General features: G+C 43.4%; 1 protein-coding gene across 1 annotated transcript in view; it reads left to right on the top strand.

Moving 5' to 3' along the window:
* Positions 1 to 27,472, top strand: part of LOC119177985 (ATP-dependent translocase ABCB1) — a 147,324-nt gene that overhangs the window by 96,535 nt on the left and 23,317 nt on the right. The window contains exons 21-25 of the mRNA XM_075866304.1: positions 5,039 to 5,122; positions 8,619 to 8,822; positions 12,612 to 12,712; positions 14,657 to 14,797; positions 16,044 to 16,200. Coding sequence (XP_075722419.1) covers positions 5,039 to 5,122; positions 8,619 to 8,822; positions 12,612 to 12,712; positions 14,657 to 14,797; positions 16,044 to 16,200 — 687 coding nt within the window. The remainder of the gene's footprint in view (positions 1 to 5,038; positions 5,123 to 8,618; positions 8,823 to 12,611; positions 12,713 to 14,656; positions 14,798 to 16,043; positions 16,201 to 27,472) is intronic.

The raw sequence follows: 27,472 nt of genomic DNA, 5'->3' as shown, positions 1-27,472 counted from the left end.
ATTCAGTGCGTGGATATGCTGTGTTTTTTTTTCGTCTTGGTTGATACAGCGCACATGAGGTGACGACGAAGTAAAAGAAATGCGATAGGTGCGGATTAACGCACACGAGCTCACTCAAGCTTCTATTCATCCAAGGCACATTCGCCCGTCGACATTGTTGCCTTTCTGCAGCGCTTACTGCAGCATTTTTATTATTGGCGGCGAAATGTCGTTGGTGCATCTGAAAGCTGCTCTACTCTGACAATGAGTCGTCATCCTCTAACACGAATTAAAAGGCAAATGACATAACTGCGTCTACGGCGAATCCTTGATGCTAACGCAGCCTGTGTTTTTTGATGCCATCGAGACGCTAACGATGGCCTCCTAGATTGCGGACCGGCATGCGATTTCGGATGCCATTCTTGAACTGCGTCGTCTACGAATCGTTATTTGTCGGCGTGGTCGTCACGGTCAACTTTTGTTGACAATGCAGCGAGGCCTACAGAGGCCAAAATGCACGTATCTTACCAGTAGTTATTGTAGTCCAACAATACTGTCCCATTTTCTAGGCGAAATATGTAAAGGCTACCTTCATTTTTTCTATGCAGCTCTGCGACACAGGTCGCGGCTCACACTATAAATGTATTCGTACTTGCTTGCACTTATTTGTTGTGATTTCGCGTTTTGAACGCGTAAGAAAGCCGCTCCTTTTACATGTACCTTGAATGACAAGCGGCGTCTGCGTTGATGTAAAACGCTAGTAACGCACAGCCATCACTTTCCACAGCAGTACAGAACGCATGGCCTACCAGACTACTTTGCGTAGTAGTACATAGACCTCGCCCCTGTAGCTTTTCCGTCATTGCCAAGAAAAGTTGTCCGCCAGGAAAAGTGGGCATTATGCCACATTACTTCTTGTCACAGCTCACAGAGGGCGGCACTGCTAAATGAACAGAGAGCACTGTGCCAGAGAAAATGCGTGAGAGATATAAGGTGCGTTCATAAGAAGCCTCACTACTGCCCTTCTCTACCTTTCTGGAAATATATTCTCTCTCTGTCTCTCGCAACTGCCTTTATTGCCGAGTCGGTACAGCACCGGGCGCAAATTTGAGGCTCAATTCTTGAGACAGAGGTTATTGAAATATATTATCCTCCAGGGTTTTGTCGTGGCCGCACCTGCGGAACGCAGGCGATGAGCCGCGACCTGTGGAATACATATGGGCCGCAGGCCAGGTAGGGCTGGTACGCAGGCTAACGAGCAACCGCCGCTCGCATCTCTCTAGGCCTGTCTCCGAAAGGGATGGAGGAGGCTCGCCACTTGCAACCACGTATCTGGGTGGGCCGCTGGCTGGAGGATCCTGTGAGGAAAACTTCCCCGCTGGGATTTGTCTGGTTGGGCCATTTCTAGATTCAAGGTGGGGAAGTAAATTGCCTTAGTCTTTTTAATGCGAAGCATTTCTTAGCGAACTTCGGTGACTTTAGCCATATTATCTATCTATCTATCTATCTATCTATCTATCTATCTATCTATCTATCTATCTATCTATCTATCTATCTATCTATCTATCTATCTATCTATCTATCTATCTATCTATCTATCTATCTATCTATCTATCTATCTATCTATCTATCTATCTATCTATCTATCTATCTATCTATCTATCTATCTATCTATCTATCTATCTATCTATGTCTGTCTGTCTGTCTGTCTGTCTGTCTGTCTGTCTGTCTGTCTGTCTGTCTGTCTGTCTGTCTGTCTGTCTGTCTGTCTGTCTGTCTGTCTGTCTAGGCGTCTATGACTTTTAGCTCTCCTGGCCGTTTGAACAATAGGATCTATACCAAAATTGGTATGAGATAACATGAGTGTATGACAGTAATACACTCATGTAATAACAGTAATACACTCACATGAGTGTTTAAATGATCAGTAATAACACGGTAATCATTACATGTATGTCATGAATGTCATAATTCACATTTCATGATCATGCTGCTCTTGTGGTGGTTTCATATACATGACATATTGCAAAAGTGGTATGTTATGACATGACTGCATGGCAAACTGAGTTGACAGGTACTAACGTGTAAATTATGGCATATATGTCATGTAAGTCATGAGTCCCTGCACGCGACGCTCATGGTGCACTCGTGGTAATTTTGATAGCTTAACATACACCCAATTTGGTAATATAGGACGTGAATGACTGACGAATGTATATGACTTGTGAAAACATGATACTAATATTGAGGTGCATGTCATGTAAAACTATGACTTTATGCCACGCTTAAGATGCGCTTTCAGCCGCTTCGCTAGCTTCACATATACAAAACTTGGTCTTACGTGACGTGAATAGACGACAAACACAAATGCCAGGCGCAAACAATTATCTTGACACTGAAGTCATGTACGGCATAATTTACGTCCACGTCGTACCGTTGTGCTCATTTTAAAGTGACATGCCTCATTCGTGCTTCGCATATTATTGATTCCCAATTCACGTGGAATCTGCCAATCTTTTTGTCACTTGATGGCGTTGATTTTATCAGCGTCATATCAGTGACAAAAATACGCCCACAAAGACTTGGCGGACCCCATAATAAAAGGCCTCTGTGTTAAAAAAAAAAGAAAGGGGCGGGAGGGGCACCCACAATATGCAGAGTTAAATTGCACAACATAACAAAACAAAGTTATCGATAGATTTGTGAGTCGTTCCATTCACATTTACTAGTAATTTTCGAATGTACCCTAAGCGAATACCCTTGCACCTACCTCGTGGAAACATGTTATTCTCCCCGCATAGCAATTGAAATGGTGAAAATTAGGGGACAGAGAAAACGACACAGTGATGATTGGGTCCGGGCCAGATGGACATTGCAAAATCTTTTTGTTACTATATGTTATTTACTCGGCATTTCACGCTTCTGACCTACTAATCGCACGAAGATAAAATTTTCCACACAGGATGTACAGAAAGGCACCCGTGCGATTACATGGATCGGCTTGGCTTGTTGTGCACGTGTCTGTACGTGTGGGCGAATATTGTGCGGGATCACCAAAAAGTAATATCTATTTTAACCATGCAGCATGTGTTTCACTAATTCACTGAACCACACGCGTGCTCTTTTTGCTATGCAAAAAGTATGCAAAAAGTATGCAAAAATTATTGAACTACCATGCCATGTCTTAAGGTAGTCCATATCAGCCTAAGTGTACAATGTATTTGAAAGCCACCGCCTCGCTTTTAGTGGTGACCGAAGCACATCTGTAGTAAATCGCCTATAATTCTAAGTTCTTCAACGTTGTTATAGAAAAACACTGGGGTCAAACGTCGGTTGGCCAATTATTCAAAGAAGAGCTTTCCTCTAAATCTATCCTATGCGCTTTTCGAAATGCACATTTTATATTGTGCAAAGCAGTTCTGATATCTATGAGTAACTTAAAGTATTAAACTGTGCATGTTTAAGTAATTGTGCTTAATATATGCATGTTTTACGACTCGCAGTTCATTTATGGTAATTCCTAAATAATAAAAGCTACATTATTTATCGTAGAGAATGCTTTGGACAATAAAGATAAGAGGCGCTAAGACTTTTAGGCAAGTGGAGTAGATAGGCCCGGGATCGCCCTGCCGTAGTAGTTTTTCAAATATAAGATGAAACGGAGTGACACTCTACAAGCTGAATTCTCCATTCTTGTGTGCTGACAAGCAGGTCGAAAGATTTATAACAAGCGGACGGAAAGTCCCACTCAAAAGTTGCACCACAACTGTGAAGGATTTGTGCACTTTTTCTTCTAGAATATTCGGCTTGTGCTCAGAGGTTTCCGTGTTTATTCTTATTTTTTTATACCTTGGAAACAAGCTGGCTAACTTTTACAAAATAGGTTGTGGCAAATACATTCTGCGAATACCAACGCGCTGCACGCCCCGCAGACGCCCCATTTCAAATAGAGTTTTCGCACTCCTCCACCAACTGTCCAGCCCCAACGTATACACCCGTGAAGCGATGTAATGTCGTTTATGGTCAGTATTACGTGGCCCTAAATTTGTCTATTGATCGTATGTACCATGTGAAATGGCGCCTTGGCCCTGTGGCACCGTCGTGGTGGTCTAGTGGCTAAAGTACTCTGCTGCTGATCCGCAGGTCGCGGAATCAAATTCCGGCTTCGGCGGCTGCATTTCCGATGGAGGCGGAAATGTTGTAGGCTTGTCTGCTCAGATTAGGGTGCACATTAAAGAACCCCACGTGGTCAAAATTTCCAGAGCCCTCGTCTACGGCGTCTCTTATAATCATTTGGTGGTTTTGGGACGTTAAACCCCGCATATCAATCAATTCTTGAGTCTGTCGTGATGCGGTGATGCGGTTTTGGCCGCGTAGTTGTCGTGCTTGTTGAACTCGCCACACTCTAGCACTGCGCTTCTTCACAGCGCTGCTCTGACAAAAGCAATACGTGGGGAAAGCATTCTACAGTAGTTGTCAGCACTTCAATGGTGTAATCGCTGACATAATGTTAAGCTGCCGATGTGGGCCACCTGAGTGACCTCGACGGGCGGCCCCTCGGCGCGGCAGCAGCACGCTCACATAGTATAACTGCGCAGTTATCTATTCAAGCCAAATATTAGACTGAGGCCTAGTTTATTGCTCTTCATTGTGTTATAGTCACGATTCCATGTTCAACGTACACGGTGCTTTATAAGTGCACTTTTGGCTAGCTCAAATTTTCGGCAGTTCTGCCACGTTTACGGTTGCATGCAGGGACATGTTCACATGCTCACAAGGGACCTATTAGGAGACCGGCAATGCGTTCACGTGATCGAAGATAGTATTCTTCTGAATATCAATTTTCTTTCATCTGTGCTGATCGCCTCTGCTGCAGGAAGTTTGAAAATTTCACACCAGTTAAAGCAAGCCGTTCTAGACAGGTGCTTGTGCACTTCATCGTTTCAATCGTTCAGAAAAGCAGTGTTGCCTTAAATAGGTGACTTTTTTTTCTGCCTGGAATCACTAAGCGATGCAAAGCAAGGTAAAAGGTAAAGAGAGGTTTTGATTGCCATCGCAGGACCTGGCCTGGTACGAGGAGCTGGAGAACACGCCCAATGCTCTCCTCGGTTCCTTGTCAACGGACACGGCTCGAGTTCACGGAGTAAGTAACCTTTTCGCTCAGGACAAAAATACATCAACAGGAACGAAACGAGGACGACGCGATCGAGTATCGTGCCCTTTCCTTTCAACAGTGTGGCAAAAAAAAAAAAACATTTGTGCTCGTAACATTCGTTTCAAACTATCCTAAAATGTCTACGGAATGTATGAGGCCGTCATAGTTCTTCCTTTTGGCGTTTGGACAAATACCCACTAATTGCCCATAAGTGCCACGTGCATGTTAGCAGCAACACACTTTGTAATGAGTGGGCAGCTTGAGACCACCTACTCACCGGGCAATTCGCTCGTTTTGAAGCCGGGTGCAATTATAGAGTTCTGTCATGCAATAATAAGTGCGCTAAGCGGACTTCTACTACGTAATGTGTCATATAGTGTTTTTTTCTTCCAGAGTTTCCAGCAATGATGTGGCTGTATGGTAAAACATCTGCTTGCCATGCTGACGGCCTGGGTTTCAATTTCGCATTAAATCAAACTTTCAATAACCTGTTTGCATCTTTATCTAATTTTTGGTCATGAACAAGACCAGCAGAATTTCTGCGAAACGAGCTCTTTAAAGCGATCGCGTGAACTACTTCTTCTTATGCGTCATCGAGTTTTCCCTGTGACAATCCTACTACGCTTGAATATAAACATAAATAGAGGGAAAATGAAGACCAAAAAAAAAGGAAGACGAGAAAACTAAAGGGACAGAGACCTGGAAAGACAGTGATATAAAAGAAAAATAGAGATAAAGAAAATGCAGCAAAGGAACAAGAGAGCAAGACAGAACGAATTATACAGAAATATGTTCGTCAAGAGACTTTACTAAGTTTCCATTTTTATTTCTATTTCAATACCTGAAGCGAAATATCCCAACTGCACGTTTGAGGACTGACATGGATCGTGCCGCATGCGTTAGACTTGAAACGAACGAGCTCAAAAGATGCGATTAGATACGTCCGTAGTAGTGCCCGTGGTCTCTAAAAGGTATTCCAGCAACATTTGTTTTATTTCAGATTCATTTTGCCTACGTATAACTTGCTGTCAGTGAAGTTTAGTTCACATAATGTATATAAGCTCCTTGTGAGTTTTAAAGTGTTCACTCTATTTTGCCTCCGCATTATCTGGCAGAATATATTCATTAAAAACAGAAGTGTATCAGAAACAGAAGTGTATATAAACAGAAGTTCATGTATCGATGCGTTCCTATTTTCGAAATGTAACTATAACCCGTTGCTTTTTCTTCACCGGAACTTGTAACGGGGACCCGATCTAATATTGGGAAGAAACGAACAACGAGATTTCGTTCCTGTGGTAAAAAGACGTGTACAACACTGCATACGATATTGCCGCACGAAAAACGGCAGATGCCGGAAAGCCCACAATTAAGGGAGCACCATCTGTTGGAAAACGGCCCACGCAAATACGCATGGGGCCGGCGCGCCCAATTTTCTGCACAATTGCATGGGCTGCCTTCTTTTTTGCGGTCACGCCTACCGCACCACTTTGTGAAGCTTACCCTTAAACCTTGATTACTGGCGCTAAGAACACCTTCGCCGAGCCGGTGCAATTCTACACTGTTTCACTGGTCCCCCATTCGTAGAATAGGGCGTCAGGGGAGCTCTTGAAACGACATTTGCTGTATGTACGTACGTTCATGCCAGGACAATGTCGCATATATTCACAAAAAAACTTGCTGATTTACTGCATTGGAAAGTGTGAAATGGTAGACCATCTCACAGATAAAATATAATCATGGGGAAACCATATCAATTTTCTAGAATGTCGTCCAAGAGTTGTTTGTAAGAAAACCTATTTGAAGAGTATTGTTTTTTGTTTCAATTTGAAATTCGGTTTATGTATGAATCGAATGTGTCTGTGTGAGACATTAGAAGCTCAATAACATTTATACTTCTTACGTATACACGTCCAGAAGTTTGGCGGAAATAGTATGTTTGCATCGTTTATTTGCATCGCGTGGCAGGTTTGAACACATCCGTAATGTATACTTGCTCTGCAGGTATACTTGCTCTGCAGGTATACTACGCGATGAATTTTTTTTTAGTGCACAACCGCTTCTAAACCTTACAAAAAGTTGAGGTTTTAGAAAAGCATCATTTATGAACACAATGATACGCAACTAGCACCACGTGGTGCTCCAAATGAACACATGTTTGTAGCTTAATCAAAAGCAAACAAACAGTTCTGTTATATGTAAAGATTTATTATAACAATTTTTATTCGAAGGAAAATAGAGTTTGACCTTTCCCATTGGTGGTAGTAGGAAAGTTCAGTTTTGAAGCTGCCATATGTCTGATTGTTAAGGTAGCCCTCAATGAAAAACTTGAAAGCTTTGGAACACAAAAAAATATCGCGAAATTTGTCTCATAGCACAACTATGCATACAACATTCTTCTGAAGTTTCGCAAAAGGTATAACACAGGAAACTTGCAGAATTATTATTGAGCCTCGCCCAACACAATTAAATGCATTTGCTTAGTGTATAAACTACATTTAGTGCTGAAACAAGTAACAATTATTTCAGAACAAACTTTTTCATAAACAACAGTCCTACAACATTTTGTGAAATTCATACAGCTTCCTCGTGACCAAAAACTTTTCGAAGATATTCTTGCAATTTTCTGGTTTCAATGCATCAAGTCGGCCAAAAGATTTTTGTACACATTTTTCACGGCTGAAAAAGGTTGGGGCGCAAAGAGTGGAAGGACATTCCTCGTGAGTTGTCCAAGGAATCTCAACGTTCTTCGGCATTATGAGCAGCCACTTGAAAGACTACAGAAAAATACATGTATGCCATCCAATTTTTGCGAAGGATGAATTTTCCTTATGCGCGCTGTAAAAAAGATTTATTTTACCGCCACGAAAATCGACAAGGACCTCCCAGAAAGCGTTCTCGCTGGCAGCTTTTTCTTTTGTCACCACGTGTACATACGTTGGTTATGATAGGTGTACAGAGGCTTTCTTTTATTAGCTCAAGCATGCTGTTTTTTTGTGTACTAGAATTGAATTCACCAATATTTAGAGATTTCAATTAGCTGCTAATGTTTTCCTTCGTAATAACGTTATAAAAAGGAGAGCCACTTAAACGAGAAAGCGTATGGTGAAGTTTCAATAATTCAGAAAGTATACTGGGTGATCTGGTTTCAAATGCAGGTCTCAAAAGCAAAATCTTATCAGGTGCTTTCTGAGCCAGTGATTCGCTGACATAACTTGTCTTGGTACAAATGCTTGTGTCGGAATGATGTGTCCGCGGACTGTACGGGTTCCACCACCTTTCAACAAGTCGTACAAATGCTATCCACTGAACTTGTCTCGATTAAATATCAATCTTTTGAAGAGACAGAGTGAAAGTAGCTCATTTTTGTGCTACGCCTCAAATTGACCCACAGGTGATATACCATGGATAAAAATGTGGAAGTAAGTTGCCATGAAATGTGTGAAGCGTTTTTGTTTTTAAGAAGCACGCGCTTCGTGTTCAGGGCACGTGCAGCAAGCTGACGTCAATGTGCCAGGCGTTCTCGGCGCTGGTTGCGTGCTTGGTGATGTCCTTCTACTGGGACTGGCACCTCGGCTTCATCGTACTCGCCTTTGTGCCACTGGTGCTGCTCTCGACGTACCTGGAGAGCCGCATGCTGCGAGGGAAGCTCATCTCCTCCAAGCAGGCCCTGGAATACTCCACCAAGGTGAAACGAATCTCCGACTTCCACAAGGAGCTTAGAAATGCATTTATTTCCTGTTCAACACATAAAGCGATAACGTTGCTTTCCTATAATTTAAGGTATACAATAGGTATGCTTGTAGTGTTTATATTATGGGCCTTTAGTGGTTCTACACCTTTAAGTTGCTACCACCTATTGACACGCTATCATGTCGTTAATAAAGGCCTTTCAGTTTGGTTCTTGCAGAGTGTGGATGTCATGCTCTGTAAAGTGAGCTGTACAAAGAACTCCACTAGCTGGACAGCTTTGTTGGGGCCTCTATGATATAATTTTTTTGATTCGGTAGAATCCACTCATCGTGGAAATGCAAGGCAGTGAACGGAGTCAAAAGTCAGTCATTTGAAGCAGTTAGTGAGTAGCACACTATGGCGGATTTCAGTTGCGAAATATTTCCTAGCGAGTCACAGGCACTTAGACCGTTTATGTCCGTCCATCCACCCGTCTGTTCATCCGTCCATCTGTCCATCCGCCCGCCCAACTATCTATCTATCTATCTATCTATCTATCTATCTATCTATCTATCTATCTATCTATCTATCTATCTATCTATCTATCTATCTATCTATCTATCTATCTATCTATCTATCTATCTATCTATCTATCTATCTATCTATCTATCTATCTATCTATCTATCTATCTATCTATCTATCTATCTATCTATCTATCTATCTATCTATCTATCTATCTATCTATCTATCTATCTATCTATCTATCTATCTATCTATCTATCTATCTATCTATCTATCTATCTATCTATCTATCTATCTATCTATCTATCTATCTATCTATCTATCTATCTATATATCTGTCTGTCTGTCTGTCTGTCTGTCTGTCTGCCTGTCTGCCTGTCTGCCTGTCTGTCTGTCTGTCTGTCTGTCTGTCTGTCTGTCTGTCTGTCTGTCTGTCTGTCTGTCTGTCCGTCTGTCTGTCTGTGTCTGTCTGTCTGTGTCTGTCTGTCTGTGTCTGTCTGTCTGTGTCTGTCTTTCTGTCTGTCTTTCTGTCTGTCTGTCTGTCTGTCTGTCTGTCTGTCTGTCTTTCTGTCTGTCTGTCTGTCTGTCTGTCTGTCTGCCTGAGTGTGCCTAGGCAGACGACTGTCTCTTTGCGCTGTTGTGGTCATCTCTTTAACTAGGTCTGCCCAAAGATTGGCATCGGAGGACGCGAATATGACGAACTACATTCGCAAGCAGAGTTTCCACTGGCTTTCAAGTGAAATTAGCCATAGGACGAGTGAAATGTCGCCAAGAGTCGCCATTTTTTATGTCTCGCCAACAAATTTGCCATTCTGGGTGGCCTGCCTATTCACAAAATTTCCTAGTAATGTGTAGCCTTGTAGAGTATGGTACTACCCATAAACCTTAGACAGCATTGACGTGTTTCAATGCCACATCACCCACTATACCATCGAAGCACTAAGAGCATGCTTGAACTGGCAGTGTACCTGAATGATAGCACCTCAGAACAAAAGTTTGTGGTGGTTGCAGCTTCAACAAATGCTGAATGAAGCATTTCTAAAAGGTGATTCGAGTGCGAACACACGACACGATCACTCACACGCGCGCACACCCATGCATCAAACAAGCAGTCGCTACAACAACAAAGGAATTGCGTGCGAGGCCGTCCTGCAGATTTAGAAAATTTCATTTCAGTGGAATCTTGTGTACGATTACCGAATGCCCTAATTACAAAGCAACTGAAATAAATTCGGAAATGCTGCTTTAACTGTAGAAATGATCTCACCACAATTTGGGTGGTCATGCTTACATTATACATTCGCCTCACTGCAGTTTCTGAAGGCTGCTCAAAAAAGCCCAACTTTTTAAACCACCCGAAGACTATGTTTAGGACAAATTTAGTCTCAGCACACCAAATTCAGGGCTACTACATTAGTGAAGAAGTCGAGAAGCTATTCACGACAGTCAGAGTTGTGGTCGGAACACGTGGCTTAAACGTCACCTAGCCACCTCAAAACAAAAACATTGGAAACGTTTAAAGTTCCTAAAGCGCCAAAAAAAACTCGGTATAACACCACTGCCTTGCGGAACGCGTAGCAGCAGTCTACACTGGTCCAAAGTTTGCTGGGAGCTTGACGGAAGCAGCAGTTACCTCCAGGATCTAGGTTAATTAGGAAATACACTCGAGAAAGAGTAAAGACCAACTAAATTGTGCATAAAGTACGCCTTCTGCTCGTGGGTCAAAAGCAACAAAGAATAATAAAAAATGTTGTTTCTGATTGTTTTGAAGGCACTGACTATAGAACTCTATCAAGACCTAACCCGAAAATCGCATATATTTTACCATGTCGCCATTCATAACTTTAGGTCGCCAAGGGCTTCTGAGTGTCGCCTCTCAAAGCCAACAGTGGCAATTTTGTTCGCAGGTTCCAGCACAGATCGCGTGGCTTCCTTTTCTTTGTACACTATGTAATTTTTCTGTGATTCACGCGCGGCACATACCCGCACTCTGCAGACAATAGTGTGCGGGTGTGTGCTGAATCTAACTGTAAATGTGTTCAGGCTATATCAACCCAGACTTCAGAGTACTTGAAGCGACAGTGGAAAAAACCCGTGCTACAGACAGCAAAAGCAGCGTTTGTGGTAGGTGCAATTTCTATATGGAAGCGTACAATTATGATTATTAGTACTCTTAGAAGTCGAGGTGTATACGAAAGCCCGTCTAATTAGGAAGTACCATGCGAATTGAAAGTACACCGACCATTAATAAAGTACGCGAAAAATCGTATCGGCTCCGTTGACGGGAGCCTTGTTCAAAATATTGTAAACAACGCTTCCGTCAGGGGAGCCAGGACGTCTTCTTCATAAATTTATATGGTCGATGTTGCTGTGCCGATACGTTTTCAGTACTTTTTTATGGTTTTATGTTGGGCGTGAACACATCAGGGGCCACTACACCATTTCCCGATAGCACTTTGACTCTTGATTTGTTTTCTCCTTGCTCGATAGATATTTATTATATTTATGCTGTTTGGTCGATAGATAATTATTATGAAAATGTTTAAGAAATGACACCCATTACTTTTGTAGTCACGATAATGAATGCTGAGCCTGTAGTTGTTTAAATATCATGGTGATTTTCAAATTTTTTGCGGAAGGTTAATTACAGTATTACATAGCAAGACAGACTGTCGAGGTTGTTCCTGCTACACTGAGTTGTCACAAAAGCTAGAGGTAGTTTGAAAGAGGCTTTAGCAAATGCTTTGACGCGAAACAATGTTGTACAAGGGAAGTGGTTTACATATATTGAAGAAACCATGTGGCAAGCCAGACGCCGAGCCACTGAGCCGTGGTTATTTGCAAAGCCCTATTTTTCTTAATGGGAAATAAATTATAGTTATTCAATATTTTTAAGTTGGAATTACTGTTAGGCCAAATTGGCTTGTAGTTAAATTAGTCATGCCAAATCTTTAGTAAAATATAGGAAATGGAATCCGTCGTTTTTCTACAGAATAAGCGGCCTGAAATAAATCATTGTAAAAGGACGAGATATATTTTGCAATTAAAGACTGATAACACCGTTGTCGGGACGGAAAAGCTACACAGGTATTCTTCCAGTGCGGATGATCGCATATCGCGTTTATTGACAAGTGATGATGATACTGTCACTCACATGATACTTATATGTAAACTCTCTTTGTGCATAGTTATTAAGCAGCGTGTATTGCAGAGAGAGCATCAGTTAAAATAATATAATAGACCACCAAGTTTACTAACAATGCCACAAATATTTCGGCACAGGTTGCTGCCGAAGCTATCCAAAACATTCGCACGGTGGCCTCACTGCACCAGGAAGAGGTATTCTGCGCCAACTACATGCTGTCGCTAGCAGAGCCGCAAAGGTACGCAAGGGACATAATTTAAAGTTTATAGGCCTGCTCGTCGTCCATCCATCTCATGTGACGTAATCTCACCCATAGTAGAGCACTCAATACTGACTGTAACAAGGTTATGAATCTCAAACACGAGTTGAAATGAACGAGAAACGGGAAAAATATGCGAATTGCAGATAATACCGATAATATAAATATGTCAACTGTAGCTACATTGAAGAACATACCACAACTGCCTTATCTGTCTTTATGTATTCGTCATTGTCTCAAAAATTCATCATCAATTTGAAGATTTAAAAAACGATATCTTTTTCTTCAGCCTGAGTACATTTCACAACGTGTTGCCCACAACAAAAAGTTGAAGTCCCACAGCCGAACAAAATTGCACAGCTACTCGATTGAGTAAACTACTGTATCCTCCAAGTCAGCGGAAATTGGAACCACCTCCTCGCTTCTATGGCGACAAATACTGATGCCAAGTTGAAAAGTGTCATTCAAGACATGATGTTTTGTTAATTTGTATTGTTCAAAAACGCATTATTGTGGTATTGCATATGTCCGCTGGCTACAACTTTCAGTAATGCCCTCAGACTGTGATATTTTATGTAAGAAATAAAAAGTTGATGCATAAATAATATATAGAGTCAAGTGGTAATTGCATTAACCAATAAATGCTAAACGTCTTAGAAACATGGGGTTGACCTCGGTGGAGCACTAGAGAGGGCGCCACCACAGCGAGTAAACTTCGCTGCATCACATTGGCGTTGGCGCTGCGTCATTGCGTGCCTGCGCCTGTTGGGAGAAACAACCTGACGAAACTCGCAGTACCCGACACGTACCTCAACTGCAGTGAAAAGCAGGGAGTCGATGAAGTGAAACTATAGGTGCGCACATGCCACACAGAGAGTTCGTGAATATGCCTACTCGTGCTGGAAGTATTTCCTACATGCTTAGCTCAAACCCAGGCGTCGTTGGCACTTCAGTAAACGGAGCGCAGTTAACTATTCAAACAAGAGAATAGCTAGGCACCGTGGGACGTACTTCGTTTTGTTTGAAAGTAGAAGATGTGCCATATGTTTACGAATGATGTTATCATCAAGCACGATAGTGTACACTATAGTAGACTTCGTTAGCTTCGTTAGTGCGATAGCGTTAGCGCCTACTTCGGAAACTGAACACAAACACCAAGCATCTAGAGCATTGTGCCATCTCGTGTGTATGTTTGTGAATTACTGTGAAATAAAAGGCCCCGCCGCGGTGGACTAGGGGCTAAGGTACTCGTCTGCTGACCCACAGGTCGCGGGATCAAATACGGCTGTGCGGCTGCATTTCTGATGGAGGCGGCAATGTTGTAGGCCCGTGTGCTCAGATTTAAGTGCACGTTAAAGAACTCCAGGTGGTCGAAATTTCAGGAGCCCTCCATTACGGCGTCTCTCATAATCATACGGTAATTTTGGGATGTTAAACCCCACATATCAACCTGTGAAATAAAAGAACGGAGGAAGTTAGCGCATGTGTGCGTTTTAACATGTGTCTACATGAGACGCAGTGAGAGGACGCTGTATATTTGCACATTTTTGTGTTTTATACTCTTCGGTATGCATTCAAATGAAATTTGCTTTGAGACGTTAAACCCCGTATATCAATCAATCAATCAATCAATCAATCACTCAATCAATCAATCAATCAATCGATCGATCAATCAGTCAGTCAATGAATCTAACGAAATTCACGTTATACTGTTATAAAGTCCACCAAAGAAACCAGTGCATGCAAATGAGAAATAATCCGCCCATCTCAAGAACGAATATGCTGCACGATGTCACGTGATACCGTCGTAGCTTCGTCCTAACAGGTTGCCAAAATTTTCTTTTTGCATTGCATGCGATAACTTGCACTTGGTGCTCATGTTGACATCACAGTTTGTCTTCGCGGTTTGTGTTGGCTCCACAGGATCATGAAGCGCAAGGCGATCGTACGTGGATTCACATTTGGCGTGGCGCAGTGCATCCCGTCAATGGCGTACGCGACGTCGCTTCTATACGGCAGCCTCCTTGTTGGACAGTGCGACCTCCAGTTCGGTAACCTGCTCAAGTAAGGCCCAATTCAAGATAGAGGTTGCAGGCTGTTTTCGAATATAGAGAATCAAATGCTCCTCTCAAGTCTCCAAAGGAAAGCATTTCGTGGCAACGTCTCAGCTTGAAAATATTATATTGACACTTTAAATTATTCTTCGTGATGATGGCAGTAGGTATTTCGGTGTCCAATGCCCATTGAAACAAATGTACAAAATTATTAGAAGTTTGTACGCAATGTAATTACATGCACAATCAACAGTGCGCGAATTGGCATAGCAGCGTCGTCATCATGCATATGTGTATATTGCAAGCCGGACAGGTGCACCTTCAAAGTCATTACATAAGTTATTATTAACGCGCCTGTCATGACGTGTCTGTGTATGACGTGTCTGCCTGATCCTTGTAGACTCATTTTAGTGTTAAGTCAAAAAAGGTGGTTCTGATCACACTGCGGTGGATGTGAGTGGGTGACACTTTCTGTGCACTTTTTTCTACCAGCAAGGCTGACTTGATCCGCCGCAATGTTGCGTTTGTACTCACAAGCGACCATCAAGAAAAATATTTAGTCAATGCTCAACTTGTGCGCCGCACTTAACAAGTCCATGTCAAGTAGTCGTGTACATGTTACTCAATCTTATACCTAATGTTTGGTGAGATCAGTCTGCTTCTTACTCACTCAGTTGTAACATATTGCGAGCAATTCATTCAACATGCAACCAACATTATATCTTATGAAGGCTACAAATATGCAGCCAAAATCAAGGCCAGGATTAGCTGCTCTTGTTAGGTTAATGATCTCATGGTACACTTCTGATACACTTTCGTCTACAGATTAGCAGTTCTTGACCGCACATGCGGGAAATTAGGTTTATGCGCGACACTGTTTCAGGTTACAGTGCCCCATAGAGTGAAATGACAGAAGAATAAAGTGATGGTATATTGTAACGTCACTGCTTGACATCAAAAGGACACTGAAGATCGCAGAAGTTTGTGACGTCACACGACGATGTCACCACAAGGCATCATTGCTTGATTGAATATGGCCGATTCTGGAAACAATGCATGACATACTTGTAGAAAGCTTTAGGGCAGGAGAGAAAATAAAATTGACTGAGAAAGCATATGGGTCTCAAGGACCTCAAGGATGGGCTCGTTAAGACTGGCACAAGTATAAACAACCTAATGCACTACCAAGTCTGCACTGAACCCTGGCCGTGGAGTGTTGCAGAGTGTAATATGGAGCCGAACTCTTCCTCCGCCAGGGTTGTGGAAGGCGTGATCCTGGGCACGGCCATAGTGGGTCAGGCGGTCTCCTACTCACCCGACTTCCACAAATCCAAGCTCGCCGCGCAGAAGTTATTCCGACTCATCAATCGCGTGCCGACCGTCGACTTCTGCGACCGGAGCGGAATCACCATGGTGAGTGCTCACTCGCCCATTGCTTCACCTTCTTTGGTTCCCGTGCATCCGGACCGATTTGTCTGGTGTGCGCCACAGAAAACTTGCGCGCGAAGATTGCTTCTCCAACAACGACCGTAGAACCTTTAGCAACACGTTAGGACACCAGCAAAAGACGCTCGGTGGTGATTTTGTACGACCTCACCCAGAGGTAGCTCCCCTTCAAGTATTCATCATGCAGTATTTTCCTCAGTTGGTATCAACACCCCTAAAAGCTTTATATAGAGAAAATGTAGATAAGTGCTCTGCATTAGGCTGCGCATTGCCTTCTGAATGTTCAAGAACCACGAACGTTTGTCTTCGGTTGATAGCGACTGCAGCTCTCTCAGTTGCTCACTTGTCACAAAAAAAAATAAACATCCATTTGTATTACGTGATTTCTCGTCAATCTTCTACAAGAGTACATAAATCATCATCGTGATTAAGCATCTTCAGTCGCACAGGGTTTGTCAACTGTGCCTGACTTTGGCATCGCTGTGGGTGATGCGGGAGTTTCAGCCCAAACAGCGGACCAGAATGAAGAGCGGGAGTACTTATTGCAGATCAATGCCGAAATGTTAATCGAGTCTTTAAACAGTGTTAAATATTGGTTGCGGTTCTTATAGCTATCTGAGCTTGGGGTAATGCTGGCAAGCGTTAAGAGTGAGGTGGTCATGCATGTTGTCAATTTAAATGCCTTAGCGTTTCTATGCGGACTCAAGGAGAAAAACGTGTTTGTCTCCTTTTGTCACATACGTTGACGGATCCTATAACAAAAAAAAAATGAATGGAGCGACCTTTCATTTGTTAGGTCATAAAAATAGCAGATTTTTAGCTAGCTTTTATTGTATGAGAGGAGGATGACGAACAACAAAGTGGTTTCTTCTTTCGTGATCTTATCAGGCTGGGAATAGATATATGATATAAATTCATAACATGCCATGTTTATGATTTCGACTTCCTTAGCACCTATAAATCTTCCCGCCACCGACAATAGCACCATTGAACAAAGCACGAGTTTCCAAACTGCAACGACATGAAACAATCTAAAGGAACGTTGGGCACGAGAGCTGTATGATATTTTACCCTTAATAATAATAATAATAATAATAATAATAATAATAATAATAATAATAATAATAATAATAATAATAATAATAATAATAATAATAATAATAATAATAATAATAATAATAATAATAATAATAATAATAATAATAATAATAATAAATATAATAATAATAACAATAATATTTTTATTCTTCTTATTATTATTTTATTATTTACTATTTATTGTTATATTATTATTATTATTATTATTATTATTATTATTATTATTATTATTATTATTATTATTATTATTATTATTATTATTATTATTATTATTAAGCGGCGAAATTGCTAGAGTACCCGGAGTTGTCGAAATCTCTGGAGCCCTCCAGTAGCACATCCCTCCTAACCGTTTCTTCGTTTTGAAACGTGAAAGGATCAATCAATCAATTTATCAATAAATTCAATCAATCAAGCTGCCCACAATCAATCAATTATTTATTTAACGTAACCAAGAACAGCCATAATGTCCTTGTGCTGGCGCTCGCGAAAAAAAAGAAGTAAAGATTACAATACAGCCACAGAAATAAAATGAAATGAAAAGGGCGAAAAAGCACAGACAAAAAAAAAATCCGTGCAAAATGGCAACAATAAAATATAGAACGAGAATCACGGAATGACAGTGAAAAATGAAGGGGAATATACACAAGTGAAAGTCTTCCTGAAAAACGGGAAAGGAAAGATTCTGCACATTGTGAATAGCTATTGCAAGACAGTGCGTACCCGAGATAAAAAGTGACACTGGACTGCGAAAAGCACCAAGGTAATTACATTTAACACTATATAGACTTGTATTTTATGAGCAGTACAGTGTTGAAAGAAGTTGCAGGTACATGAAATGGTCGATTCTTTCTGGTTAATTTACGTGTAATCGAAAAACTTACACAACTGAGAAGCGAAGGACAGGATATCACATCGTGAATAGGTTTTAAAAAAAAATAAGAGGTCAGCGCAATTTTGTCAGGAGTGGATTGATGGCGTATTGGGGTGTATATATGTTTTTATTATGTGACCCAGTTGAAATCCTTTCCGCCATACCTATGGTAGTATATCGATCCCAGTACTGGCTGCAATATTCATTAACTGGCTTAATGCTACAACATTTCTCAGGACGTGAAAAACTACACTTATTTTTCCAGTATTTCGGTCAGACTGCAAGACTGATGATTCTTATTATCAGCCGCTTTCCCTACTGTGTGCCACATCGAAGATCTTTGAGCAGCCTCTTCACAGAATATTGTATGTTACTATGAAAAATTCATTGATTCCTAATAAACTGGGGTTTCTTGCTGGATGCTGTACTACCGCAAATCTTGCTAGTTTCGCGAAGCAAATCCCCTCCCCCCCATTTTTGTTTTTCATACAGGACAGGTTAACGTCGTGCACTGTAACCTGAGCAAGGCTTTCCACGTAGTCAGCCACTCACTGTTTTTGGTTAAACTTACAAACTTAGATATTGACTCATATGTTGTGAATCTCTTGCACATATGCTCAACAGATCTTGTTATATGGCCGTAAATGATCAAACGTCTTTGTTGCACAAATTTACTAGTTGGGGCCCTGAAAGGTCAATTTTAGGCACTCTAATATTTTTTATTGGTTTATAGGCGTTTTTAGCAATTCTTTATTCTTCTTTTCTCTTGTATGCCGTACCCATCAAGATATTAGGGAAATCGATTCAGTTAATGACTGTCCCTTGCTGAAGTAAGATTTGTGTTATTCCTCCGAGTTGTGTGACAACAATAACGTTTCTCTGAAAACATCAACGACTAAGTTCATGAATATATCTCGTAAAACATCCACCATGTCATTTCCCTACTCTGTCTATACCATGTCGTTATTTAGGATGTATGAGTTCAATGACGTTGTTCTTTTTCACAGAATGCTCAATATTTCTGCTCAAACTAAGCGCACTGCCACGCGACGCCTTCGTTTTCTCGACTGTGTTTGTAGAACGTCTCAGCCTTCCAAAAGTTGTACACTGCAATATGTCTTCCTCAACTTAAGTATGCATCTTTGAACTGGAATATTATCGCTAAATTTGGCAGTTATGACATTGAGCGAGTCCACAAAAAATCATAAGCATTCACAACTACCGTTTTGCTAGAAATGGCTTTGTATCTGGTTGGAAGACTGCCAGAATATTATCATTGCTATCACTCTGTCACAGGTCCCGTTAATTAGGAAGGCGATTGCAGGGCTAATTCCGAGGGTCAAAGTCTCGGTCTCCCGAACTGCACCACGAAAGCACGGACAATTTTGAAGTGGTCCTATTTGCTACGCCAGGGGACACCGGCTGTGGTCCAAAGAACGAGTCAGAGCTGAGAGCTGATAAAAAAACAAAATTATATTCTCAAATATGGCAGATCAAACGATACACAAATATGCACACTAGACAATAGTTGAACACGATATTCACCAATCAAAATCTTACTACACACTACAATCAGCAACACTCGAAACAACGGACACAAACAACAATACGCACTACAATGCAATGAAATGCATCGAACAACCAAGACAATAAAGACTAAAGAGTTTGAAAACTTATTCAAACTAAAGTGCTTGGAACAAACTCTGAATGATACTCTTCCAAGAATCACTCACTCAAAGTCCAGCGCTGTTGTCGTTCCGCTGCCCCCGAAGTCTCTCTTCCAGGAAATCTCGCGTCTTCAATTGGCCTCTCTCCAAGCACCAAACTTCTTCGCCGGTAACACGTCGGCTTCCCACGCGTTGCGATTGCAGGACATGTCTTCGCTCTGTGGCAGTAGTCCCACACTATTCTTCTGCTGGTAGTACCAGCTTTTACCCTTCAGGTGGAAGCCCTCTTCATCACCTGCTTTGTCACTAAAGAAAAAACCTTTGCCGATATGATACGGCGGGAAGACCCTACGCACACTTGCGCAAAACTTTCATCTTCTGCCTACGCACACGGGCGCAAACTTTCTTCTTCTCCTGATCTCCCTTCTCCGCTTTTTGCTATAATACCTTTCGCGCTAGATTCCAGAAAATTCTAATCGTTTCGTCGGTGCGAAGCACAGCCAAGGCTTGGGAAAGGGCCATACATATCGAGAGCCGTCCGCGACACGTGACGCAACTCTGCATCATCACGCCCCTTTCCTTCGAGAACCTTCCAGGGCTTGCTCGGCCGCCGATATGAGGAGGTTCGTCGGCGAAACTACGCTTCCGAGGGGGGGAGTGACGGCGCGCCCGGGGAGTCTTTGGATGCTTGTTTTCGTCTTTATCGTTGACCTTGAGGCGCCTCGCTGGCGCCTGGTTGCCAGAATTCGGTGACGCGCCTTTTTTCGAGCGCTCGTTTGTGACACAATTCACTGCCGATGAAATCACCTTAAACTCTTCTTTCTTTACAAAGTAGTTTACGGTGTGATGTCCTGCTCTTTGCTTCTGAGATTTGTAAATTGTTGGATTCTGCGTAAGATAGTCAGAGAGAATTGACGATTTGAAGTACCTATCAAAATATTTCAATATTCTGCTGCTAACAGAATACAAAGTCTATATATTGTTCACTTTTATGATCTTGATGTTTTTCACAGTCCACTGTCATTGTTTTTATCCCAGCTTCGCACTTTCTTATTATAGTTTTTCACACTGTACAGCTGCTTCTATTTTTTGTATCTTAGGTTGCTTTCCACATAGTTGTGTATATTCCGCTTCATTTTTCACTACAATTACTTAATGCTCGTCTTCTGTTTTCAGTGTTTTCATTTTGCACTGATTTCTTTCTTTTTGTGCGTTTTAAATGTTTTTATCTAATTTTTCTTTATATGCTAGATGTATTCATCTGATTTTTTGGATGCCTGCGCCTGCACAAAGAGCTATGGATGTTCTTTGGCACGTTAAAAAATATGGATTGGTTAATTCATCAATATAATGCTTAAAGATCAAGGTATGATCATGAGAATACGGTAGTATAAGGCTAACAAAATTTCGACAACTTTGGGTACTGTAGCAATTTCGCTCCGTGCGAAAATGCAGCCGCCGCATCCGCTGTGCAATCCGACGACCTTGTGGTTAGTGAAGACGCATATGTGTTAGGAATCTTTCAAATGCTCTCTTTAACAGCAACATTCGTCCCCCTTGGTAGAACAGTGGCTGCGAAGCTCGGCTGCTGACCGAAAGATCACTGTTGTGTTCCCGGCCTCAGTGGTCGCATTTCGAATGAGGTCCATGTACTGTGCGATGTCATTGCACGTTAAAAAACACCAAGTGGTCAAAATTTTCGGATCCCTCCAGTATGGCGTTTCTGATAATGAAAATGGTGTTATTGTGACATGAACCACAACACAATAATAATAACGGCAACATTTTAAACACGACTGTTACTTTGCTACGACGGAAGCCCCCAAACGCAGATAAATCGGCAATGAAAATAAGTCACAGCTTTGCTGGAAAGGTGAAGCGATGAACGAGATAGCAACAAATTGGAAGGTAACGCGCAGAATGGAAAGCAGATCATAATCTGCCCCGCGTTTCTGACGCACAAATGACGCACGCAACGTACTCACAGGTACACATGCACGTGAATAAGCGTCTTAGTTGTTACTTTGTTGTGTCTGAGAAGCACGCGCTTTTCCTAAACGGAGACTCTAATAATTGCAGTGACCTTTGTGTACCTGGTAACTACAACAGAATCGTTCCAGGTAAAGCCCGAGGCCAGGCAAGACGTACAATTTTCTCCTCCTCCCCACCACGAGATAAGGGCGCGCGAGGGAGCATCGCTCCCTTCCTCTAAGCGGGACAAAGTACGCGTGGAAGATTAAAGCGCGCGCGGCGACGTGATGGGGCGACGCATGCTCATTGCGCTATCCTGATGGTAATGTTGAAAGCACGATAATATCCCTCAAGATGCCCGTCAGCAGCGGTACGTGGTATATATAAAAATCTTGCTACTTAAACGTTGAAGGACGTGCTCCTCAGTGGCTCAGTGCTTAACGCCTCACAGTCGCGATGCACGCGACCCAAGTTTTATTGCGCGCAACAGAGTTCTTTTCTGTTTTTTTTTTGCATTTAAATACACACACACACACACACACACACACATATATATATATATATATATATATATATATATATATATATATATATATATATATATATATATATATATATATATATATATGAGCGCGACAAACGAATGACTCTTTATTCTCTTTGATATCACCTGTACATCTTCTTCACTTGAAAATATCATCACTAGCGTGCTTTAGCTCGAGCCTGGCTAAATAAACCGGTTCCTCACAAGTGGTGGACGGTGCTTTTCCTTCCCTCAAGTCCTCTCGCCCGTTCTCGCTGGAGCTCCGATCGGGTTGTCGTATACAACCACCTGCCATGGCGGCCCAAGAAAACCCTGGCCCATCCAACGTCGCCATCCTACTGAAGCCACCGCCACCCGCTCCACCCAACAACATTCGCCTGCGTGATCCACCTGTGTTTTCCGGTCTCCGAGGCGATGATGTCGAAGACTGGATCAAGAACTACGACCTCGTCAGCGATTTGAACCGGTGGGACAACCCACAAAAGTTGCGCAGCGTCCCATTTTACTTGTCCGATGTTGCGAAAACTTGGTTCTGGAACCACCACCTGGATCTTCCCGACTGGGACACTTTCGAGCAGCAAATTCGTCTGATATTTGGTGCCCCTGCAGTTCGCACTGAGGCAGCAAAGAAGAAACTCGCTGAACGCACGCAGCTGCCGGGTGAATCTTACAACTCTTATATTGAGGATGTCCTTGCACTGTGCATGCGCGTTAACACCGGCATGTGTCAGAACGACCAAATACGCCACATTAATAAAGGCATTAACACCGTCGCCTTTAACGCCCTCGCCACGCAAAATCCTGCCACCACCCAGGACGTGACAATCATCTGTCAGCGACTTGACGAGCTTCAGTCTCTTCGCCTTTGCTACGATGCCACCGACGTTCGTTTGCCTGCACCCCTCGACTTGCGTGCGCTTATTCGCGACATCATTCGTGAAGAGCTGCACGGGCGCTGCTCTTCCTGTGCTGCGGAAGTTACTTTCGGTTCTGAAAAAGATAGCTTGCGAGACCTGATTAAACAAGAGATCGCCTCCGCATCACGTGCGACGTGTTCCAACAGTCCCTGCGTGCGCCAGACGCGCACGTACGCCGAAGTTGCCGCGCTCTCTGCCGCACCCACCGTTTCTGTGCCTACAACAGCAGACCATACGCCTGTGGCTTCGTTATCACCGCCAGTGCGTGCATCACCTTACTACGTACCTCAGCGCCCACCTAGACCAATCTGTTACTACTGCGGCTATCGAGGACATATCGCTCGGTTTTGTCGAAGGCGCCAACAAGACGAACAACGCAGCTACGCTCCCGAAGAACATGGAAGCTTCCGTCCGACCATGAACTACCTACGACCCCCCTCCCGATCGTCCTATTACCGTTCACCGTCTCCTACTTACCATACGGACATGCCTCGGAATTCCCGTATGTCTCACCGCAGGTCGCCTTCGCCAGGTCGGCGTTCAGTGTTACCTCTACGGCCCGCCCCCCATTCCACGAACGCCCACGCGGAAAACTCCCCAATGCAGTTTTAGAAGGGGAAACTGCATCCCTTGGACAGCTAACAATTCCTCCAGAGCAGCCATCGAATTTGATAGTAGTGTTTGTAGAAGGTGTACGTGTTGAGGCTCTTGTAGACACTGGCGCTGCCGTTTGGATTTTTCGTGCTGATTTTTGTTCCCGCCTTCGAAAAGTCACCAAACCTTATCTCGGCCCACCTCTACGTGCGGCGACCAACACTCTCATTCGTCCGCTAGCACTGTGTACCGCTCATGTCTGCATAGAAGGCATTCGTCATCACATTGTTTTCGCGGTATTTCGTGAGTGCACCCACGCTCTCTTTTTTCGGTGGGATTTCTTGTCTTCTGCGTCCCCTTTTATATCATGTCATCAGCGCCTCCTGCATCTAAATGCCTCTGAATCTTCTCCGCTTGAACACGATGGACGCATCCGCCTTGTCACCACGTCAGATTATGTACTTCGGCCATACATCGACGAAATTATAAGTGTTAATTGCACCGACATCGTGGATGGCGATGCACTAATGCTCCCTTACGGTCATACCCTACGTAGGGGCATTGTGATCACACCAGGGCTTATTCGCTTCTTCAGTGGGTCTACGTGCGTAACCGCCATGAATCAAACTCCCGAGTGTGTACTGCTCCCCTGTGGCTCAACAGTATTTTGCGCAGTCGACAGTGAGCCTGTTGTGATTGTTACTCTTTCGAACAACAACCACAACAATGTTCCGAAGTCACAATCACTGCCATTCAATACCTCTGCCACGCCTGTGTCGGCAACAATAAGCAGTGACTTAACACCTTATCAAACTGAAGATTCGCTTGCCCTGTTAAATAGACACCGTTCTCTATTTGACGTGAACTCGCCCGCCCTCAGCATGACTACCACCGCTACTAACAGCATTCAGACTGACGGCTCTCGCACTGTACATCGGCGTCCATATCGCGTGCCTCAAGCAGAACGCAAGATCATCGAGGAAAACGTCTCAGACATGCTACGACGCAACATAATACGTCTTTCCTTGAGTCCCTGGTCATCCCCAGTTGTTCTCGTTCAAAAGAAAGATGGGACAGTGCGTTTCTGCGTCGATTACCGTGCGCTAAACAAAATAACCCGCAAAGATGTTTATCCCCTCTCTCGGATCGATGATGCACTGGATTCATTACGGGGCACAGAGTATTTTTCTAGCCTCGACCTTAGGTCAGGCTACTGGCAGATACCAATGTCGGAGTCTGATAAAGAGAAGACCGCCTTTTCAACGTCAGATGGGTTGTACGAGTTTAATGGAATGCCTTTTGGACTCTGTAATGCACCCGCCACCTTCGAACGCATGATAGACGGCGTATTGCGTGGTTTGAAATGGAAAACATGTCTGTGCTATCTCGATGACATAGTAGTGTTTTCATCCACGTTCTCGCAGCATCTACAACGTCTTGACGAAGTCCTCACATGCCTTGCAAAAGCCAGTCTACAGCTTACCACCAAGAAATGCACCTTTGCTAGCAAGACAATCGAGGTTCTCGGCCACCTTGTCAGCAAAGAAGGAATTCAGCCCGAACCCGAAAAGCTTGCCGCTGTCCTCGATTTTCCTCGTCCACTACGTCAGAAGGACCTGCGCAGCTTTCTTGGGTTATCTTCTTACTTCCGGCGCTTCATACGTGGTTTCGCGGAACTTGTGTCTCCACTCCATCAACTCCTCGCAAGGAACGTCCCCTTCATTTGGTCCGAAGACTGTGAAAGTGCTTTCATGGCATTGAAGCAAGCCCTCACGTCGGATCTGGTACTGTGCCACTTCGATTACACCACACCATTGTTGACCGCTTGACAGGCTCTACTACTCCTCCAAATGCCAGACTCCGTCGACAACTTAAACAATTTAAGCTTGTCGGTGATTTGATTTGATTTGTGGGGTTTAACGTCCCAAAACCACCATATGATTATGAGAGACGCCGTAGTGGAGGGCTCCGGAAATAAGCTTGTCGGTGATACTTTATGTCACTACATTTACCACATCGATGGCAACAAGTGGGTACCCGTCATCCCACGTTCTCTGCAACGTGAAGTTGTGGAAGCCTTTCATGATGATCCAACCGCCGCTCATCTAGGGTATGACAAGACTTACGACAAAATAGGAAGTCGTTGTTTTTGGCCTGGCCTCTTTTCAGCCGTCACTAAGTACGTCGCCTCCTGTGTCCATTGCCAATGGCGAAAATGACCGACAACTGCTCCGGCTGGCTTAATGCAACCTCTTCCTTGTCCCGCCTTTTGAAGTCGTTGGAATCGACTTGTATGGCCCTCTTCCTATATCATCCAATGGGAATCGCTGGATTGTCACGGCCGTCGACCACCTTACCCGCTACGCAGAAACAGCTTCTATACCATCTGGGACTGCCACTGAGATCGCCGATTTCTTTCTTCGCCACATCTTTTTGCGTCATGGAGCTCCACGCATTCTCCTCAGTGATTGTGGCAAAGTCTTCCTATCTTCCATTGTCGAGCAAGTTTTGCGTGCCTCGAACACTGTTCACAAGTCCACTTCTAGCTACCACCCGCAGACCAACGGATTGACTGAACGGTTTCATCGGACCCTATCAGACATGATCGCCTTGTACATTCACCCCAACCACACGAACTGGGACGCAATTCTACCCTTCGTGACATTCGCTTATAATACGGCTGCTCAACGCACTACCGCCTTTTCTCCTTTTTTTCTCGTTCATGGTCGCTCGCCGAGTTTCTCTCTGGATGTCTCTTTCCTTTCGGCCCCTGCACCCTCGACGGCTCCTTTCTCTGAAAAATTCCTATCTCGTCTCGCACACTGCCGTCACCAGGCCCGTGTTAACACCGGCCTCTCTCAAGACACTCAAAAATCTCGCCTGGACTCGTGTCGCCATGTTGTGAGTTTTACCCCTGGTGACGAAGTTCTTCTATGGACTCCACTACGCGTCCCCGGCCTATGCGACCCTCTGGGACAAATTCATCAGTCGCTTCATTGGGCCGTACACGGTGGTCAAACAGACATCTCTTGTCAATTACCGCGTTTCTCCTCTCAGCCGCTTTCACCGCGCGGGGGAATTAGTGTGAACGCGACAAGCGAATGACTCTTTATTCTCTTTGATATCATCATCACCTGTACATCTTTCTCATCTGAAAATATCATCACCAGCGTGATTTAGCGCGAGCCTGGCTTAATAAACCGGTTCCTCACAATATATATATATATATGTATGTATATATATATATATATATATATATATATATATATATATATATATATATTGTTACGAGACAATGCCCCACTTAAACAGTGAGATAGGCGCTGAGGAAGACGAGGTGACTTGTGTGTGCGCGCGCTCTCTCTTGTTCGCCATCTTGGCTTGCGCGTTGGCGCTGTGTAAATATATTTTAAAACGCCTAGTTTCCCTTGTGCCTTCACGCAACATTTTGGTGGAGGTGCGGGGTACAACGCACGACGGAGTTACGCAGCGGACGCCTAGTCTCTGCTCCCAACATGTCCACCGGCAGCGACGCTTCCTCAACTGCTACGCCCACTGCATCAATGGCGCCGACCTC

This window comes from Rhipicephalus microplus, chromosome 1, assembly GCF_043290135.1.
Source record: "Rhipicephalus microplus isolate Deutch F79 chromosome 1, USDA_Rmic, whole genome shotgun sequence".
NCBI lineage: Eukaryota > Metazoa > Arthropoda > Arachnida > Ixodida > Ixodidae > Rhipicephalus > Rhipicephalus microplus.
The sequence above is the reverse complement of the archived record's forward strand: the minus strand, read 5'-3'. Positions and strand labels throughout refer to the sequence as shown.